The sequence below is a fragment of the Corvus kubaryi genome, unplaced genomic scaffold, assembly GCF_017639235.1.
Source record: "Corvus kubaryi isolate FWS band 111438036 unplaced genomic scaffold, C.kubaryi_AGA036_p1.0 66, whole genome shotgun sequence".
In the NCBI taxonomy this organism is placed as follows: domain Eukaryota; kingdom Metazoa; phylum Chordata; class Aves; order Passeriformes; family Corvidae; genus Corvus; species Corvus kubaryi.
The window spans coordinates 32,716,133-32,737,780 of NW_024582054.1; the positions used below are offsets into that span (position 1 = coordinate 32,716,133).

The window sequence follows — 21,648 nt, forward strand, 5'->3', positions numbered from 1 at the left end:
GTTTGGACAAAGCTCAACTTAATCCTCATCTGGACCCTCTCATCAGGGGAATTACTCTGGCCTGTTCTCCCTCCACTCCTTCCCTGGCTCCTCACTTGCATTTAATCAGGGAGAAATAAAGAGGGGAGGGGATGCTCCACAGACCCAAGATGTGCCAGATGTTGCTCCCTGCCCTCCCTGCCCAGCTGAGCTGGATTTGTGGCCTTGGCTCAACAGGCACCTTGGCCCAAATCCTGTTCCCCTTGGGGCTGAGGCCAGGCTGTGACTCCTGTCCCTGCTAACATAGCTGGCTGTGCAGAGCCACAGCTGGATCCCAGCAGCCTGGAAGGGACACAGAGAACCCATCCTTGAGAATCCCACCTGCACGGGCAGCAGCACATCCCATTTCTGGTCCCTGGGTCCCTTTCTGGTCCCCTTCTGTCCTTGCAGAGCACAATTCCTACCAGAATTAGCAGATTTTGGCTCAGTTCAAAGGCCAGGCCCTGCAGTCTCCTTTAAAAATACAGCATTTAAGGCCAATACTCCCCAGAGAGTATTTCTTTGCAAGTATGATTATTTAATTATTTACAGGCACGCCTATGATTTTAAGCCCTGATGTAACTGGGATTCTACTGAATTCCTTTCTGCTGTGAAGTCTTTTCTCATCTCAAGCCTGTCTTCAGACAGGAGTTTTCAGTGAGTGGAAAAGAAAAGAACTATCAGGCTCAGACTCCTCTGTCAAACTTCTGTCTGCCTCAGTTTTACATGAAAGAGATTTCTTAAGTTCCTCCTAAAAATATGCATCCATGCAGCCATGCCTTGAAAGGCAAAGGAAAGCAGGAGTCACAGGTGCCCTGGAAACCTCTCACAAAGGTGATTTCTCAGCAGCACAAGCTGCAGTGAGTAAGTAGTGAAATTTTACAGCCAGGTAACACAGCCAGGAATCGATGCTGCCTTCAGAGGGGAGTGAAAAAAAGACCACAGAATCTCTAATCAGGGAGCTGGAGGGATGAGGAAAAAAGCAGCAAGGGAATGGGATCATTAGGATGATGTGTGGTCTGGTTTGTCTTGCATAAAATGAGAATAGGCTGAAAGCCGAAGGTTTCAATTAAAAAACAAACTTGTGACAGAATTGATACAAAATCCACACAATCTTCATGACAAGCTCACGGAAGGTCGGTAGTGAGGGGTACTGAGGGTGGCTTTAGGATATGAGCTGGGACACTTCTGCTGCTCTGGAGCCAGGCTGGGAGAGCTGGGGGTGCTCACCTGGAGAAGAGAAGGCTCCAGGGAGAGCTCAGAGCCCCTTCCAGGGCCTAAAGGGGCTCCAGGAGAGCTGGAGAGGGACTGGGGACAAGGGATGGAGAGACAGGACACAGGGAATGGCTTCCCAGTGCCAGAGGGCAGGGATAGATGGGATATTGGGAAGGAATTCTTCCCTCTGAGGGGGGCAAGACCCTGGCACAGGGTGCCCAGAGAAGCTGTGGCTGCCCCTGGATCCCTGGAAGTGTTCCAGGCCAGGTTGGACAGGGCTTGGAGCACCCCAGGATAGTGGAAGGTGTTCCTGCCATGGCAGGGGGTGGAATGCAATGGGTTTGAACAGCCCCTCCACCCCAACCCACTCAGTGATTCCATGAGCCCTCTCCCCAGCCTGTCCAGGAACCCAGGACCACATCCATGCCACCAGGAGTGCTCTTACGGTGTCCTGGAGTGAAACTGGTCCCTACAGACAGCAATCCCACAGGAAAAAGGGTTTACTCTTCTGTTGGGAGGGCCCACAGTTACACACAAACATCCCAGAGCTTCCCGCTCTCCTGGAAGCATCTTCCCTGGAAAGGATTTAGCACTCTTGACTTCCATGGAAGCACAAGAGCCAGCTGGCAGGTGACCACATCTAGAAAACACTTCAGATATCCTTATTTCCCTTTCCTGTGCTCACGCCAACACTTTTTTGCCAAGTCCCAAAAAAGGATGACAATTCATTTTAGCTCCTTTTAAAAAATGAAGCTCCTCTACTCACAGGGGCCGCCTACAAAAAAAGGGATACAGAATACACAGATGGAAAACAAAACACTGAATTCCCATTATGGAAATTAATTTTAAGAGTCACAAAGCATATTATTCCTGGAAATTGCTTTTATTTAGCAATTACGTTAACCCTGCGAGAAGGCAGCTGGCATTGAAAACAAACAGCTCAATTTAAAAATCAGGGAAGGGAATTAACTGGAATTCCAGGGCACTCACACCTGAATACGCTCCACTACCTCCAATGTTTAGGAATCCTCAATCAAAGGCTTCGGGTTTTGTTTGCTGAGTAGAAAGGGGATAAAAGAGTAAAAGAAACTGCTTATTTTTGTAGCTGTTCATGTTTTTTTGCAAATCAAAGTCAAGCTCTGACAACCAACCAGCAGGGAAAACAAACCAAAGGAGTCGGAGACAATACTGAGATAATATTTTAATTTGTTTATAATGTTTTTTTTTTTTTCCTGTAAAATGGCTTGTACTTCCACAGGTACAACAGCAAAAGAAATTATTCCAGTCCATTTCACACGGCATATAAAAAGACCAATTTTACAAATATACCCAGAAGTTGAACAGCTGCTAACACTGTTTTAAGGTAAACATCGCTCCTCCGTCGCACAGGGCTTGCTGTGGGAGAGGCTTTTCCTACAGCTGTGCTGAGCCTTCCAAGGGCTCTCCATCATGGATCCAATCCAAGAACAGAGCCACACCTATCCCTCATCCCCAGGACACCAGCAGGAGGGTCTCCAGGTGACTTGGAGACAGGCTTGCCCACCAGGAAAATATGCCCCCACCAAGCGAATTTTGACAGGCATTGATTTTTTCTGGAGTCTGGGTGTCCAAGCAGCTCCCATTTTTGTTCTGCTGCCAATAAACCAAAACTGAGCAGCACAGAAAGCAAAGCTCCATCTTTACTGCCTGTCCAGGGTCACTCCACTGCTCTTCCAAGATCCAAGTGTCTGCTGCACTCAGTGGGACAGAGTTTGCAGAGCCACTGCAATTCCATCCTAGGAACTACCCCTTCTCCACCCCCACCCCCCAAAACCAGCCTTACCTTCTACGTCTGTCCTTTTATCTCACAACACCGAGTGTGCAGACTTGTGATGAGTGCTTAGAAAACTCCGAATAATGAGAAAAATCTGTATTTACTTGTGTACCTGCGACTGCATGGATAAATAGAAAATGAGGAGCCAAGGACTCACAAGACTGTGAGAAACTGAGCAAAGGAGGAGGAAGAGCCAGGGCGGTTTTCCTACTGGGCTAAAAATGGATTTAAATGCCTGTCAGTCCTCACCACGGCCAGGTCTGTACCAATGGTTCTCCAGCCCCAGGAAAGTGTCAAGACTGTGGGATGGATGAACAGAAAAAGGATGGTCTTGGAGAAGCTTCCTTCCACAAGAATGAAAAAATGGTGCAGAAGTGACCAGCTACTGCACGAGCACTAAAGGGAGAGTGACCATGGCTGAACCAGATTTCCTTCAAGTGGTGTGGCAAGTTCTGTTCAGCTCCACTGCAGTTCCTCACTATGACACACTCAGCATCTCCGGCTCCCCACTCAGGCTCTGAAGCCAAACCCTCACATTCCAGGAACTGCCAATAAAACACCAAGGAGTGCCTCGCTGGGAAGATCACAGGCGTTCCACGGCATCCCAGAACTTCCTGACAAACTGAGGAGAATCCTTTTCAGAGCACGGATGAGGGCTGAAAGCAGGAACAGCTCCAGTCACATTTCTGACTGGTTCCTGGCATGCCTTTGCTTCAAGGTGGATCTGTCCCTGCTGGCACCAGCCCAACCATGGCTTTCATCTCTTCTGATCCCCTTTCCCACCCTCACAATGGAAAAAAAATAAAATCCTCCTTTAATTACTTGGCCTGTACAGTACTATGACTGTACCTTGATGCACAAAATGACCACGTTTGAAAAAAAATTAACCAATAAAACACAGTCTCATCTGAACTCTCCTGTACAACTGGACAACAATTCCCAGCAAGAACAGCGTCCACCACTCATTTTATTTAGACTTCAGCGCTCTCCCAAAAAGCTGCCAGGAAAAAGGGAAGTGTTCCAGCTCCAGTCATGGATATGACAGATATATTTAAAAAAAAAAAAAAAAAAATCAGACTAGAAAAATACTTTTAGCTCTAAGTTATGCAGTCAAAGCTGGTTTTGAAGCATTCAAATAGAATCAACAGTAACAGGTGATAAAAAAAATCCTTATGAATATACTGCCAGCATTGGGAATGGTATGCAAGGAACATCATAACACTGAAATAATGAATAAACTTGAGGGTGGTTCTCAAGTTTACTGACTCCAGTTTTATTTATCCACAAACTCCTTTTTCCTATCGAGGTACCAGAGCAGAGGAGGAGTTTATGGAGCTGAGGGAAGGCGAGGGCTAAGAGCTGAATGCTCCATCATTTCACCAGAGCAGAACACCAGAGCAGGTTTTGAGAAAAATCACGTTACAAACTCTTCTGCCTCCCAAGCAATTCCAACTCTGCGGGACTCGCCCTGGATTTGAACAGCAAAGTCCCTGGATTCCATGCAAACTGTGGAAGATTGCTTCCCAGAAAAGAATCCTGCCCCTCTGCTCAGCCCTGCTGAGGCACATCCAGAGTGCTGTGTCCAGTTCTGGGCTCCTCAGGACAGGAGGGACACGAAGATGCCGGAGCAGGAACAGCCGAGGGCAAATCCTCCCAAGAGGATTAAGGGAGTGGAGCCTGTCTCCCAGGACGAAAGGCTGAAGGAGCTGGGCATGGTCAGCCTCGAGAAGTGAGGATAGAGGGGAACTCATCAATGTGTATAAATACCTAAAGGGGGGTGCCAAGAGGAGGGACCAGGCTCTGCTCTGTGAGACAAGAGGAACGAGCAGGAGGTGATGCCCACAAGTTTCACCTGAACACGAGGAAGAACTTCCCTGTGCAGTGACCGAGCACTGGAACAGAGTGACAGAGAGGGTGTGGAGTCTCAACCACTGGGGATATTCCAGAGCTGACTGGACACAATCCTGTGCCATGTGCTCCAGGATGGCCCTTCTTGAGCAGGGAGGTGGCACCAGATGAGCCCCCGTGGTCGCTTCCAGCCTTGCCCATTCTGGGATTCGGAGAGTTTTCCTTCCTGCAGTATTTCTTGTGTTATACAGAACTGCCGACAGCAAAAGAAAAACAAAAAAAATCTTGTTTAAACAGCTTCAAACAAACACTTCCCTCGGATACAAACCATTAGCCAGTGCTCCGCTTCACACAAGCCAAACACACCGTGCCTGATGGTGTGCTAGTGTTCCTAGCGAGGATTCTTCCAACACTGTACATTCACTTTCCACAGGGAACAGGAAGGGATACGAAGCCCTGAAGCAGCAATTAAGCTGCACCGGCGAAGGGAAGGAGTAAAGCAGCTGGGGAAGGGAGGTGGGTGCCTGGGAGCCGGGGTGTTTCCGATCCATTGGGGCTCAGAGGAGACAACAGCACGTGCACACCCTGCCCAGCTCAGCCACAGGCTGCCAGCCCGAGCCAGGGGTGCCGCACACGGAGCTCCGGGGCCCTGGGCCTGAAGCCCCCCGGGAGCAGCTCCTGCAGGCGTGTCCAGAGCGGCTCTTGCGAGGAGGAGCAGGCGAAGCGTTCCGGAGTCCGGCAGGGAGGGTGCAGGGAGGCCGCCTCTCCCAGATGAGGTATCTGCTAACCAGGAATGACGCTGCAGTGTGGGACCTGAGGAACCTGAACGGGGTTAGGAGCGAGGAAGAGGCACCTTTGCATCCGGGACGGAGCCACACCAAGGAACTGAAGGCCAAAGGCGTTTCTTCCCCGGCTGGCTGGGCTGCCACTCTCCATGGAGATGAGCCACGAGGTTGCCTTGTGGGAGTAAGGGCTTGGAATATGGAATCACAAGAGGATCTCTTTGAAAAGGCACTACAAAGAAGCATATAGTTTTAGGTTAACAAGGTTTATCCTGTTTCCAATCACTGAGTGGGACAAAAACTGTACAGTTTGGGGCTTTTAGAAAAAAATGCTGCAGAGTTATATTTTTTTTTTTAACAGCAAAAGCATAAAAAGAAAAGTAAAGCTATTTTCAAATTATTCAAATGCTGAACATGTATACAGCAAAATTATATTAAAAACAGCAGCAGACAAAGTCCATCCCATCACCATTGGCAAGGGACATGTAAAATGTTTATAAGGTTAACTATAAAACAATCTTACAACCAAAATATGAACAGGCCAATTCAAGTATATCTATATACAGAATATATTAAAATCATATAAATTATGTATTTATACAAAGGGCACAAATATAGCAAAAAGCTGTAGTTGATTAAACAGAACTGAGCTTGAATGATCAATTTCATCTAGAGATGTTATAGATTTCTCCCAAATTCTTTTTTTTAAACCTGGATAGATTGATACCTCAGATACCAAGAGTACAGAAAGCATAAGGAAAAAAAAAAAAAAAAACAACCCACAAATCAAAGAGTTATCATTCTGCATGAAATGAGCCTAACAGTGGGCAGGGTACACCTCATATGAAATTCTGATTTAATTATTTCCATAGTAAACATTTATCAGCTCTCTTAAAAAGTCACGAATTTCAAGTGATCCACTTCAGATGTACCACCCTGGTGCATATATTTGATTACATTTGAATGTTGTTTGATTTGCAAACATTTGGGGAAAAAGAAGAGATACAAACACAACTCAATCTGCAAAAGAAAAGGTGACAGATGGCAGCAAGTTGGAAAGTGAACAAAAATGCTCAGCTGAACTGGAAATGATGCTCTCCGAGTGAAAATGCTTTAAAGTGAGCTTCAAAAATAACTTATTTTAAACTGTTTTTTTATTTCAAAATGTAACAGCAAATAACCGCAATGCACTGAAGCTCTTGCGAATCTAAACAGTCCCAGCCGTGGGCTTATATTTAAACACAGACTAAGTGCTTTCCTGAATTCAGGTTTATGTAAATGAATTCTGTATCAGCTGTACCTAAACCTCGTGTCGTGCTGTGGCACCACCCCTTCAGCACAGACACATCTCTGGCTACATCAAGGTGCCCAGAGAAGCTGTGGCTGCCCCTGGATCCCTGGAAATGTCCAAGGCCAGGTTGGACGGGGCTCGGAGCAGCCTGGGACAGTGGAAGGTGTCCCTGCCCATGGCAGGGGGTTGGAACTGGATGACTTTTAAGGTCCCTTCCAACCCAAACCATTCTGGGATTCTGTGGCCTCCACTCACCCAAAGGTCCTGGGTAAGGAGCAGTGAGGGAGAGCAAAGCGAGGCAGAAATAGAAAGGCCAGACTGCACAGACACAGAACATCAGCTTAAACCCCAGAGCTAAGTATGGAAAAGAGTAAAGTGATTTCACCAGATGCAGGTTAAATGGAAAAAAATAAAAAAGAAAATAATCAGCCATCTCCCATACCTAATAGCCAGTGGATATCTATTACACTGACAGGAAATCAATGCAAACAGGATTTCCTCAGTTTCAAGTAATCTTTGATGCCTTTTTGGCCAGCTGTGTTATACCATAACAGATATTTTAATAGCTTTTATCCTCTACACTTTAGGCAGCTGATTTTTCTCTTACATATCCAATTATCTCTAGTGAACATTCACCTGTGGTTGTCCACACATTCTGTATTTGCTCCTTGAGAAACTATTCAAGTTAAATTATATTGCAAATTAAAGACAGTTACATTCTGTATGTTCCTTCTAGATTTGAAAAATAGGTTTTAAAGGCTTGTCAAAGTTTAGAAGAAAAAACCTTTCCATTAAAAAATCTTAGCTTAAAAAAATCATTTAAGACACCTTTTTCTGATCCAGGGTACTAATAAAAAGATTACAAATATACTACAATTTGACCAAGAAGACTCCATGAATATGCTGCTTTTGAGCATGCAACACCACTGATATCTGTCAAGTTCCAGGTATCAATGTATCCCAATTCCACCACAGTCCTTCCACTTCCATGTCGCTCCCCCATCCCCACCCTACCAACCCCTATTAATAACATTATAAAAAAAGGTAAAATCTAGAGTTAGTGGCAAAAATCTTCACAGTAAACCGTTAAAGAAAACTTTTATTGTGGTCGTTGCAAAGTGATTTCTCAGTCGATGGGGCCCTGAAAGATGAGCTTGATGCAGTTGTGCTCCCCGGAGAGCTGCGTGGCGCAGAACGGGCAGGCGGCGTGGAACGCGTGAGTCCCGTGAGGCAGCGGGATCTGGGACCAGTATTTGGCAGATTTCTCGGAGCACACGTGTCCACAGGGGGTGAAAGCGTGGGTGGGGGGCCCGGCATCCACGTAGAAGCCGGCCTCACAGCCCAGCCACAGAGGCACGTAGGGGCCAACGGTTCTGCACATGGGGCACTCGCGCTCGTTGGCTTCCGTGTCACTGCGGTGGCCCCAGTTGTGGTAGCCGTGCACGTGGCCGCAGCTGAGGTAGGCCCAAGGCTGCTTCTCCTCCACCACATCCTTGCGGTTGATGCTGGGGAAGGCCAAGGTGTTCAAGCCCACGGGGCACTGGGGCCTGGCGGCGTTGATCTCCTGCCGCAGGGCCTCGATGTGTTTCTGCGTCGGGGTGTGCAAGAGTCCGTCTGCCGTTCTCCACAGGAGGGTGGCCCCGCACAGGTCGATCAGGGAGCCGTCCTGCAGGATGTTGGTCTCGTTTTCTACCTGGTGGCAGGACACAAGAGGAGGTTGTTTAGCCTGAGAGCTTTTACAGACAGCCAGGTCAGTTCTGCAGTCTCAGCATTGTTCTCAGCATTACCATCCTTAGATGCTACTTGATTTTGTCTTATTGTCGTCCTGAATCCACCTCACCTCCTAACCTATATCTGGGATTATTCTCTTATTCTGTGCTTGTACAGGGGATTTGCATTTCCAGTTGCAATACAAATTGTTATACACACTCTTCAGGCCCCTGAGCATGCACTTTTTTCTCCAGTGTTGATTCCCTGTGTGCCTCTGTCGTATTTCAGTAAGTCCTGATAGACTGAAGAAAAGACGCGCCATTCCCTAAGGGCTGCATTAGCAGATTCTCTCCTGGAATTCTTTGCCCACACAGACTGACAGAAGCTGCTCACACAGTAAAGAAAATCCTTTTTGGACTAAAAACTGCTACCGAGGACAGGCCAGCTGTTCTGCCTCTTAGATACCATTTTCTCTGGGGTTGTGGCAGGAGTCAAGCGTTTTGCAGAAGCATGAGCTCCCAGACTGTGCCTCAGCAGCACAGGTACCTGCATGGTTTATCACTGCAGCAGACTGAATTACCAGCTGAATTTCTCAGGTGACAAATTCTGCAACAGAAGCCACACAGACTCAGCTTGTGAACAATTACTCACTCCACTCATTAGGCCTTTTATTTAATGAGGTATTCCAAGCAAACACAGCCCCAGCTTGCACTGCCTAAAGGCTTCTCTCTGATTAAAAGCGGGTACTTAAAACATTTTCAAGGGATTATGCCAAACACACATTGTACTTGGCTGAAATATTCTTTATTTTAATGTCACAAACATATAAGTAACCCATGGTTTTGCTATCAGTTCATTAATGATGAATATATATATTTAAAAGGCTCTTTGTAAAATTAAAGACAAAAACAGACCTACTGCCTGGCTTTATACACAGAAAGCATGCAGAAAATACCACTAATGCAGAACAAATAGTCAAATACAAACAAATACATTAAGTAGGTCACATGAAATCATCACATCTGCCTAAGAATACTATGAATGACAATCAATTTGGCATTTACATTTTAATCCAGTTTAAATTCACAGATTAACTGTCGATCATCCTTGCACAAAACACCTTAGTGGTACAATACAGACTACAGATAAGATACCAGTGCAAAGTAATTCCAGCAGAAAAATTTAGTGGTTCAAGTAGAGATGAGAGAAGCCCTGATCTGATGCTCTTTTCAGATAATTCCTTCACAAACAGCAAAGCAAAAAGCTCCCTCATATGCAACGTGTTCAATTCATTATACAGCCTGCATTTGGTTTTATGAACCCAATCAACGAATACTGATCACATCAATACCAGTGTGCCATGCAATTTTATTTAAATGAGAATTCAACTCATTTTGGATGCAGGGAGGGGGGATTCATTTGTTTTGCTGTGCCTCTCTTTAGCAGCACTAAAAAGGTGTTTTGCTAACCACGTACAAAGGCTGCAATTGCCACATCATCTGTCCAGGTCCCCAGGCGACGTTTGCCTGCCACCATCAGTGTGACAAAGCAATTTATGTCCTGCAGGGTGTCTGCTGAAAGCAGAACAGCCCAACTCCATTCCCCTAACTCTTTCAGCAGTCAGTTTTCTGCAAAGCCAATAGCAGAGTTGAAAAGTCAGTTCATGAAACTTCTCTCCTGGTTTTATGTGTCACAGGTCTCTGGCAGCTGAAATCTCTCACTTCTGGGAAAGGGAAAGCCCATCCTGCCTCACAGGAGAAAACAGGAATATACTTCCAGGGCTTCTCTTATCTTCCCAGTGGCAGGTAAATCAAACAGAAGCTGCCTTTACCCAAACTGCTTTTGCACAAAAGTGGACTCTTCAGGCAGAACTGCAAAAGACAGCTCCCCATGCAGCAACTTCCAGACATCCCCATTTCCCAGGAGAACACTTCAGAGATGGAGATTCCAGAGCAGAGTTTATTTAGCTTTCACACTCTGTGCTATTTCAGTTGGAAAAGTGGCATTAGCAGAAAGTTTTGAGTGTTCTCCCAGATGATCAGTAAGAGAACAGCAGCACAAAATCTGCTGTCACACACAGAGTCGGAGCTTGCAGTGCCCACTACACTCAGGGACAGTCACCCTGTAACTGCCTCCATTCAAAGCCAGCAAAAAAAAAGTATCCCTTGATTAATTTTAGTTACTTCCCACTTACCAGTTTGCCCCTCTGCTGAGCAGACCTGGTCTCCCGGAGCGTGTACACATCCCCACAGACAGAGATCTCCCGCCACACTCCAGGCTTGGACTCCTCCGTGAAGCCTCCTTTGGGATGCATGACCAGCACCCCGTTGGTTGTCAATCCATCCATGTGGCCATCAGGGTTTTTCCACTTGGCTGCTTTTTCCTACGTGTGACAGTCACAATGACTATCAGAAATACATCAAAACAACCTAAAGAAAATCCACTAACAGTTACTAAAGTGCAGCTTCATTGTTATAGACAATTATGACCACGAGTCTCTGCTGGTGATAACTCAGGCACATAAAACTGCAGTTTCTACTTAACACTGCAGCTGGTGCATTGGAGTAATAAAAGCCTAATGACAGGACAAGTTATCAACCAGTACAAGGAGATTTGGGGACTTGAAAATAACAGAATATAAACCAGAGCTTGCTCGTAACATCATTATTAGCAGTACTTACACCAAGAAATATATTTTTAGATGAGTCAAAGCCAGCTGCAAAGATCCTGGCTGTGTATGGTGGGCTTCTGTCACAAACAATCCTGCAGGCAAATCGGGAGATGGTGCTCTGGGTAATCTGGGTTTCATCATTATTTTGACTTCCTGAAATAGTATCTGTTACTACAAAGTCTATGGGGCTTTCTGTTGACCTCCCAACCTGCAAAAAAATTAAGATAATGGTATAACTAGAAATACCCACAGAAATATGAAGCATTAAGGACACAGTTTTGCCAGGTTAATACTGCTGATAAACTACTGCCTGCTGAATTTTCAGATGGTGAGATCCAACCAGAGACTAACCTGTATTTCCACATTTTTCCTATGCAGAAATACATCACGGACATGGAATGACAAATTTGCACTTGCCACAAGTGATGTTCATGCTTGCTTGAAATAAATCAACACAGCTGATTTGTTTGGTAGGAGTATTGTCACCAAAAAAAGTATTATCACCTTGCTATTTCCTCATTCAACCACAGCAAATTACTTGCCACTACATTCTGTCAGTCAAGAAAACACTAGCTTGGATTGATGACTTTTACTCACATTTTCCAGTCCCAAATTTATTTGCCATGAAAATAAAGGACTCATTTTAGACCCAGAACTTGGTTATTTTGATATGTCATAACAACGAGCTACCCACCTTCATGTTTTCAGGATTTCTAGGCTCAGAAAGAACAGTTTTCAGGTAAAACCCACCATATGATTAAATTCATTCCTAATCATGCACATGCGTGACTAACAGAACTAAAAAAACTCTCTTCAGCAGGAATGAAACACACTTGACCTTTAGACAGGGGTATTTTTCTATCTTGCCATGTATAAGTTTTAATTCTAAATCTGGAAACGTCTGGAACAGAAAACTTCATGACTGCATGGATGGAGAGATCTGACTGCCAGACAGACAGACAGTGAGGCTTTATCAATATTTCTCCAGGCAAATTAGTGTTACACCAACTTTGAGCATAACTGGGAAAGTGGAGCTGAGGAACAAGAAGTAGAACAGAATATTAATTTCACAGATACCTTGTGATGAAACAGAATTAGGAATACTCTTCACATGAAGCTACCTTATCTGGTACTTACATGTATATAAAATAACCTCCTCACTAAACACAATCCCATTGTCCCCCAAGAAGTTCTATTCTGCTCAGATCTTGCTCTTAAAAGTCAGCTGTGGGGAGCCATCATTAACAAACATCTCTGCAAACTACATCTGCTTTAAGGAAACACTGTTCAGGAGTAAAGGAAATTAATATTATCAACACCTAACCCTTGTCACAACGGAATTGATAGGAATAGTACAGGGATCTCTCCTGTACTTCTTTCCTGCTTCAAGTTCTATTTTGCAGGGTTACATTCTAACACATGTCAAAATTCATGTCTTCAACAACACAGCCAGTTACTGTCTCCATATCACAAGGCTCAGCAAAATGGGATGAGCTCTCTGCAGAGGAAATACTCAACAAGGCCTAATCAAAAGTGTGCATTTCAATTTCTCACAGAAAGTGTCTAGTAGAATACTCAGGAGACAGAGTTTAGAAACTATTTAATATGGAATATTTCTGATTTATATAACTTGACAACTTGAAGCTAAATCTTACAAAGCAATATTCTTCTTCCTTTTACAGTATTATTTCTAACAGGCTTCTATTTCCCATCCAAAGCAATTCCTGCTAAGAGTCAGCACTGAGCAGCAGCAGGAACCTCATGAATAACTTCTGACTATTCTCTATCTGTATGTGGAGTCTCTTAAAGGATAATCAATAACAAATATGGAATTAATTTGTTCATAGCAAGTTTCTGCCTCTTGCAGTCTCTGAAATAGATCATTCTCTCAAACCTTTTAGAGGCAAATAGAGAAAAAAACCTGCCTCATTTTTCCTTAAAGGATGACAAAGCACACAAGTGTGTGCTCCCAGCCTTTCTTGCATCACACTAATCATTCACCACGAAATCCAAATATGTTTGGATATAACCATTAAGATCTATAAACAATGCTTCTGTGTGTTTTTTTTTAAATCTATGGAATGATATGTAATACTTTATATAAACACTTAAGTACTTATCTCATTTGTGTCACAAGTATGTCTATGCAAAATCAAGTATTTAAAGTATTTGGTTTTCTTCCCTTTTCCTGTTGAGAGAGCCTTCTAGAAGATCAGTCTCATGCACTGTGCTACTTTTCGGCACTGGAATTTATGTGAACAAGTGGCCTTCAAAATCTGGCAATTTCTCAACTCTGTATTAAATCAAAAATATGGGTTTGAGATTACCTGAAAAGCAAGTGCCTAAGGAATAAATGAAAAACTTGATGCTATCAACGTTCACCCTCCAAAACTTTTAACTCATCTGCTGTTGCAGACTACAGTCACTACAGAGCGAGCTCCATTATTCAGAGCTGCTCTTTCCACACTTCATTACTCATTTTTCTCCCATTTTCCTCCACAGCACAAAAGTGTTTCTTCTTTCTATCAATTTCAGGCTGTATTTTGGGACCTTTCTTGTTAAATGTGTCCTATGAGTTCCCTAAGTTACTTCCAACAAGAACCCATAAATCTCCCAGGTGCTGCAGAAGGCAGCGAGCATTGTCTCCTCTGCAGGTGATTGTTAAAGGCTGCATGAGAGGCAGGCAGTCCCTTGGTTTGCTGGTGTCTGCTGTCAGTCACAGCCATGCTGGTAAAACACTGCTCCTGACACAAGGCAAAACCTGCCAGCACAGAATTTAACAGCTGCACATTCCTGGGCTTCAAGAGAATTTCACTCTGATGAGAGAGAATTGGACTCTGCATCTTCTGAAGGGCCGTTCTTCAGAAAAAAATCAATGCTTCATATTGAATGTACTTGCTTCTTGTATAAACTTGTAGTTATTTAGGGTAGGAGCTACACATTTTGGTTCTTTGCAGTGTCATGAACAAGTAAAATCAACCCATTCTCACCCCATCAAACCATGAAGGAACAGGTTCAACTTCAGCTAATGCATCATCAACAGAATGGTTAAACTCTGAAGAAAATCTTGATTTACAGCAGCTCATGGATGCTGGAGCATACAGAGCCTGGGAGATGCCAGAGGAGCACATTTGTACATTCTTTTTGTAATTAAATGAAGAAATCTGACCTGGATGTCACTAAGACAAAGGTGCATAGTAGCATTTGCACACAGATTTCATTATATAATTACATTTTAAAAACCCCAAAAACCAAAACTACGAACAACACAGCAGAACAACGCTCAGGAAGCACAGTGGAAATCAAGAACAAAAAGCCAAGTGATTTGTCCAGGATAATACATGTTAACAGCAGTCCAACTGGGGCCTCATGGCTCAGGATAATCCTGTGGTCCAGAATTATCCTTCCCTTTTCAACTTCCACATCCTACACAAGCCAGGAACACACATTTGAAAAGAAAACAACAAACTCCAAGGACTGTGTCCAAGTGATGCTTGGCCAGCAATGAAACTCTACTCTGCAGACCAACAGACATGAAATTCGTTATCATGTACCACAGGGCTGCACTAAACATCCTCAAGTAACTTTTCTCCAACAGATTCATGAGTACAGTTAAAATCTAATGGCTCATATAAATAATGGAAACCTCTTCAACTGCTCTGGCATTGCTTCAGTGGGGAATTATTGCCACAGTCTACCAGACCACTGCTGTTTCCATTCTCCCCAGCCATCAGCCCCTGCAGGCCAATGCACAGAATGCAATCCCCAGGAACCAGCCAGAGAGCAGAAACCTGAACCAGGACACAGCCCTTGGAGGTCACACTGAGATCAAGTCACAGCAGGACCCCCTACACATCCCAAGACTGAAATGGTGTCTTATCCCTCTCAATAAAAGCTGTACCCACCACTAGGACATTATGCAATAGCTGTCAATGCAATATGCACAGAAAAGCAGCTGTTCTGCAACTCTTTATTCATTTTTTACTGTACTGAAGAAGGGGGGGAAAAAAATCCAGCTTTCAAAAATGGCTTTTCAAAATTTATATGCAGGAAAAAATTTCACTGGAGCTACTCAAGAGCCAAACAAGTATCACACAGTAACCTCAATGGATGGGTTACATTTTTCTTTCCCTAGTTGACATAGAAAAACCTATTTCAGTTCACTCTGGCTGTTCAATCCTTCATTCTGCAGCAAATGAACAGGACTGGGTTTTAATCAATTCCTATTTGGACCTAATAGTTTCAGTCACACTGGGAAAATTTAATATAGAGCAAAACACAGAAGTCAAGAGAGGCAACGACATCTCCAAAGAGCTATTTCCTCCTCTGTCAACAGCACTCAACTGCTGACCCTTCTAAATATGAAAGGCTGAATGAGGAGGGGTAACAATTCCTGGTCAGATGCTCTAATTAGAGGTCAAAGATAACACAGACCTGATTAGTCTAGAATGAAAAAGGTTGTTTGGCATGTTTGGGTTCCCAAAGTTTGAAGTCTAAGTTTGCACAGGATTTCTGCTCTCTCTTATACATAAAAATAACCATGGCACAAGAAAATCACTCAGGTTAGCAGAATGTTCAATGATGCAGAAAAAACCACAAATGCAGAGAGGGGACAGTGAGCATGTGTTGGACCATAGATGGGAGCTTAGAGAAACTCAGCCCAGTCCCCTACACCACCGGAGAGATTTGCACACCCCTCAGGAACAATTTATCATTTATCACTGGTTTGTCGCCCCTACTGCACAGCTCCCACATTCCCCTCCCCATCTTCACTTTCACCTTCCTCCTTCCCCATCCCATGCCCTACTCCTTTCCACTTCCTTTTTACTCCAGAGACTTGATTAACTGGAGGGTGGTGGGTGTAATTCTGTGCTCATTCGTGAATCCAAAGAGAGCACGCATTTCTCTCCAGTACTGTTTGTGTTTGGAGAAAAGGCAGAGCACAATTAAAGGAGTAAGTCAGTAAGAATATTAACAGATGCTGGGTGTAGGTTTGAGAAGAGGAGCATAATGCAAAATTTCAAAGTGCTCCCATGTTAATGCAGCTGGGTTAGACAGTGGAAATCCCACAGGTCACAGAATACCCAGAGGACAATGCAGAACTGAGGTTCCATATGTTGCTTTCAAAAAACAATCCAAGTATTTTAGAGCCTTACCTGAAACATGTCTGTATCCTTATCATGAATATATTCCACTATAACTGTCTGGCTTCTGGATAATGTGAAAGAGATACTGTGGTGACCTTTCGAGCTGATTGCCTGGTGAATAAAAAATAAAAAAGGTGTCTATTACATACAAAAATACTGTAATCAAATTCATTGCTACATAAACACCTTTGCTATGATCAGGAAAAGCAGTGTATCGTAACATGTCATTACAAGGTTGAGTAAACACATACAATAGGATTTTTGTTGTTTGTTTTTCATGGAAACCCCCAAGCTGCACTGGTTTGTTTCTAGTTCAGAAGTACCCAATACTTATCATTTTTACAGTTCAGACTCCAAACACCTTTTTTCTCTGAAACCGTATTTAGTTCCTAACCCTTGTACCAACTCGTACACCAGCAAAGACTTGGAGTTGAGGGAGTTTTGGCTTGTTGTTGGTTTTTTTTTTTTAAAAGTGAGCAATAGAACTGATTTCCAGTTAAAAGCCAGGATTTCAGGGATATCATTACTGTTAGGTAAATTTCTGGTTATATCAGAAAGAGCCCAGCAATTTTATATAACTGGTGACAAAACCCAAACACTTTCAGTGTTGTTTTCCTCATTAAAGAGTACTTTTTACTGCCTGTCGGAGTGGACTGGTGTCTATAGATATGGATTTAGCATCAAAGACTAAATGGTATTTCAGTATTTAAAACAATACAAGAAGAGGACAGCTCCTGTTTTCTGCTTTATCTTACCAAAATTGAGGGAAATGAGCTGAGAAACTGAATCTATTGGCTAACAGGGAAATAGATGTAAATATAAAGGTCCATATAACCACACACAATTCTGGAAGGTAATGACTGTTACTGCTCAGAAAACACTTTGCAGACACTTAAGCAATGGATTAATAGGTTAATTAAGGCTTTCTCCAGTTTTCAGCTAAGAGGATAATTTTCTCCAAGAGGTTCTCTTACTTGCTCCATTCCTTCATTCTGCTTTTCACCTAAAGAATTCACAGATAGGGATGATTAAACTAAACAACTAAATATATTCTACTCATCTGCCTGCCATCTCTCACAAAAGCCTAAATTATGCCAAAGCTACATCAATTATTGAACAAATCATTAAAAATCCTTCTGAATGCCGGAGGTATTAAAAACATCTATGTGCATACTAAAATCCTACTAAGGGTTAGCAAGAGTATTTGACACAGAATTATTGAAAACACATAATGGAAGAATAGTTTTTTGCAAACCTCATGCATTTACAACACCAGAGACTGCTTTTACAAGATGCCTCTTACTGGAAGCTCTAGGGCCTGGTCTAGTGGAAAATGTCCTTGCCATTGGCAGAGGGGTGGAACTGGATCATCTTTAAGGTCCCTTCCCACCAAACCATTCTATGATTAGGCATGAGGACCTTTCCCAGTATTTCTTTTCTGCAATAAAGCCTTTAACTAAACTTGAAGACAAAGTCTAGGAGTTGTAACAGCTGAAAAGTGATATAAACACACTTGGTAATCAGCAATAGGCAGATTCTGAATTTCCCAGATTATTTATAGTGTTTTGCAGTAACCACTACAGTGGCACACAATATGTTGCAAGAACAAATGGCACCAAGATGCAGTTTGGATGAAGTCACTAACACTCTGTGACCTGCCAGGACACTGAGCTGTGGTCTCAAAAGTTTTTCCTCTGTGCCTGTTTGACAACTAAGAAAGGGGTCTCAAGCCCTGGGCAGGTCTCAGGTGTTCCTAGGATATAAAAGAAATAAAGTGATAATCAGGAGACTCTTAGACCTTAAGTTTTAAGCTTAACATAGCAATAATCAGTTCATATTCATATTATCAGATATCATCATTTCAAACATCAGAAAGCAATAGCTTTCATACACAAGATTTCACTCATTTCCACAAAACTCTGGGGCAGCTGGAATACAACAGCAGACTGGTAACACGACAGTCCTGACTGCAGCTCCAGCCACTCTGTACAGCACTGGCCACCAGCACCCAGGCAAAATGCCCAGGCAGGGATGTGTACCCCACGCTCCTGCTCTTGTCAAGACAAGCTTCTGGATCCCATAAAAGCTTTGGTGAGAACCCAAGCTGAAAGTTTTAAGGTCTGCTGGAAAAAACACGGAGGGAAACACAAGGACTTGGTGAATTACTGAGTAAGGTCGTGCCCTACGCCTACAGAGCTCAGGGCTTAGATATATTAATAATACTGACCAGGGTCACTGTGTCCTCTGAAATTCCAGGGTAGGACATAATCTTCTGTGTGTGCTCCATTCCCCTCCCAACTTTTCTTCTCCATTTACTTCCCCTCCTCTTTGTTTTCCATTATTTATACCCAGTTATTTTCAGTGAAGAAACACGACATTTAATTTCCTGGAATTGTGTAAACATTTTTTGAAAAAGCCAAGAACATTATGAGAAATGTTTCAACTTGTGTGCTTTCACAGCCTGCTCAGCACCAACAGTTGCTCCAATTTAAAGACACTTTACAGGCATTTTAAGAGCTGGTCTCAAAGCAATTGACCGCTTCCAAGTTAAAAAAAAAAAAAAAGTAAAAAAAGTGACAAGTAACAGTATTTTAGGAACTACACAGAACAGTGGAAGTTAAAACTCCTAATAAAACACTATTGTGAGTGGAATGCAGACACAGGCAAAATCATGAATGATTTTGACTGCCTGAGGAACCAAAGAACCACACTACTACAAGTCCCAGAAGAGTCTGGGGATTGAGTGCACAAATCTGGTTTGTTGCAACCAAAACAGTGAGTTTTCCTTTTTACTGCTTTTAGCATTCAGATTTCCCGACTGTTTCTTCTGTCAGCAGGATTCCCCCCTCAAAACCTCTCGATGCTGTCACATAATTGCCCTGGTGTAGCACCTGAAGTAGTGAGAAAAGCCCTCACTCCCACAAGAATTACAGCAGCTTCACAAGTTCTGGCAGATAAATTCAGAGTTTCAGGCTGGACACTGCCATATTCACATTCCAGGCAGGAAAAAGGACAAGAAAGAGCAAGAACCTGGCACTAAACTTTACCTTTGTCTCTTCACCTCCACCTCAAGGCTGCCAAGATCCACCAGAGCAACACTGGGTATTTTCAAAACTTTTTCTTGGAATCCACTAAGCTTCTGAGTGAGTGGAATTCTAAGTCGGTTTCTGAGTTGGAATTCTGAGTAGGTTTTAAAACATCTTTAAGATCATCAAATCCAACCATAAACCCCCGGGTTGTGGTTTCACCTGAGTGGTCATGGAAGAGAAATCTTCCTTCAGGCACTTCCAGCATTTTGGGCTCCTTTACTCTTCCCTGAACTTATTTTGAGCAGTTTGTTCCTATTTTTCAGCTTCTTAGAAGTTTAATGGAAATTATCAATTGAACAGGCAAAAAAAAAAACCAAAACCACTCTGAATTAGTTTCCAACAGATTCAAATGCTAGAAAAATCTCACCAACATCCATAGCCTGAGCTTACCACGCTAATCCAAACCATGTGGCTCCAGGCTGGCCATAGCACATCCCACTTCTTGCCCAGTAGGAATGTTGGTCAGGAGATGAAGGCTGGGTGAATTCAGCTGCCTACACAAAAGTTGGTTTTATACACTTAACTGTCTCGAGCTGCTAAGTTCAAGTAACTCCCTTTGGAGGAAACAGAGAGCAAAGTGCAGATGAACTGACCAAAACCCTGTGGAGGAATAGGGGGAACAAAGAGCAGCAAGAGATTTTTCCAGAATAATTCCACTGCTAATGACTGTTCACAGCAGGGCTGAGGGATTTTTAAAAGTCCAAATGCCAAACAAAAGCAGTAAGAGAACCCTGAGGTGCCATATTCTATGTGGCATGAAGGGACAGATTGCCCCAGCACCTTTCCAAGACAGGGCTCATGTTTGCTCAGCAATCCAGCCATCTCCATGGGGTCTTCCAGATGGAAGCTCCAAACCTCACTGGATGTTGAGCCTGCTCTTAAGGTGAGCAGGAGGATTCCTCCCCATGGCCCAAGGCAAACCCCACAGCTCCCCCCATTACCTCAAGATCTGTATTCTAGTCATTTTGAAAACTGCCCAATTTTAACAGAGACTGAAAGGAGAAGGCCCATGACCTCACCCCCACAATAACACAGCCCAAGCAAATATTCTTTTTTAAAATTATTTTTCACTTCTCGACTTTGCTAGTAGCTCAAGTTTCCAGTAATATCCTTCCTTCTGGCTGGAATTACACTTGGCCTTGGTTTTTCCCCTGCCTCCTTACACACACATTTTCATTCTTGCTCCTTTCTCTCCGTTTTGAGAACAAAACCTCGTTCCAGCACTTTGCCCTCACAATCAAAGCAGCAGCTAAAGGCTATGACTTACAAATCTGTCAGGTCTCAGAGGAGCCAAGATCAAACAGAGATCAAACAGAGTCTGCTTTCCCAGCAGCAACACTGCAACTCTGCCAGCCCCTGGAATATCTCTGTCCAGCTGAATTCTTTGCTCTCCACTCACTCCCCTGGAAAGGTGGATGCTATCGGTTTTATCGTCATTTCAAGAAGTCAGAAAATAGAACTCCCTCACCCCACATAAAATCACCTTGTAGATAAAGGGAATAAGACTAAGGGTTATATTTAAACCCAGTGTTTCTTGGTGCTCTGCTTTTTTAGCAAAGATACAGAAAAAAGGGGGAACAAAACTAAAACTTAACAAATCTTCAACAGATTATCCCCAAGAGCAGAAATGGCTCTTTAGTCAGAATTTCCACCTCTTTCTCCTACACTGAATTTGCATCTGTCCTCAGCCAGATGTTCCCTACCTAGGATCATGTGCCAGTGTGCCACAGCAAACCCGTGCACACTGACAATGCTGCTCATTCCCCTCAGTCACCTCCAGCCCCCGAGTTCAAGAACAGGTCAGGAGCTCACGGCACGATTACATCAACTTAATGCTATTAAGTCAAACCTTCCGTGTCAGGAGCGCGTCAATGAACTACAGAAGCAGATCCCAAAATTCTCAGAGCCTTTAGGCTGCTGCTTGCAAAGCTTGCAGGGAACAAGTCTAATCCACTTCTAGAAACAGAGATTTTATTGCTTCCTCCTGGCTTGCAAACCATGTTTCCAAGGAATGGAAAAAAAAAAAATCTCTGCATTTGGAAATTTAAAATTAACCATTCCCTT

General features: G+C 43.5%; 1 protein-coding gene across 3 annotated transcripts in view; it reads right to left on the reverse strand.

Moving 5' to 3' along the window:
* Positions 1-8,048: 8,048 nt before the first annotated feature.
* PELI2 (pellino E3 ubiquitin protein ligase family member 2) overlaps positions 8,049-21,648 on the reverse strand; it is a 64,013-nt gene continuing 50,413 nt past the window's right edge. For all 3 annotated transcript variants that reach the window (XM_042047393.1, XM_042047391.1, XM_042047390.1), the window contains 4 exons: positions 16,505-16,606; positions 11,359-11,556; positions 10,872-11,060; positions 8,049-8,660 (listed from right to left, as the gene is read on the reverse strand). In XM_042047393.1, the coding sequence (XP_041903327.1) occupies positions 8,094-8,660; positions 10,872-11,060; positions 11,359-11,556; positions 16,505-16,606 (1,056 nt within the window). In that variant the 3' untranslated portion in view covers positions 8,049-8,093. The remainder of the gene's footprint in view (positions 8,661-10,871; positions 11,061-11,358; positions 11,557-16,504; positions 16,607-21,648) is intronic.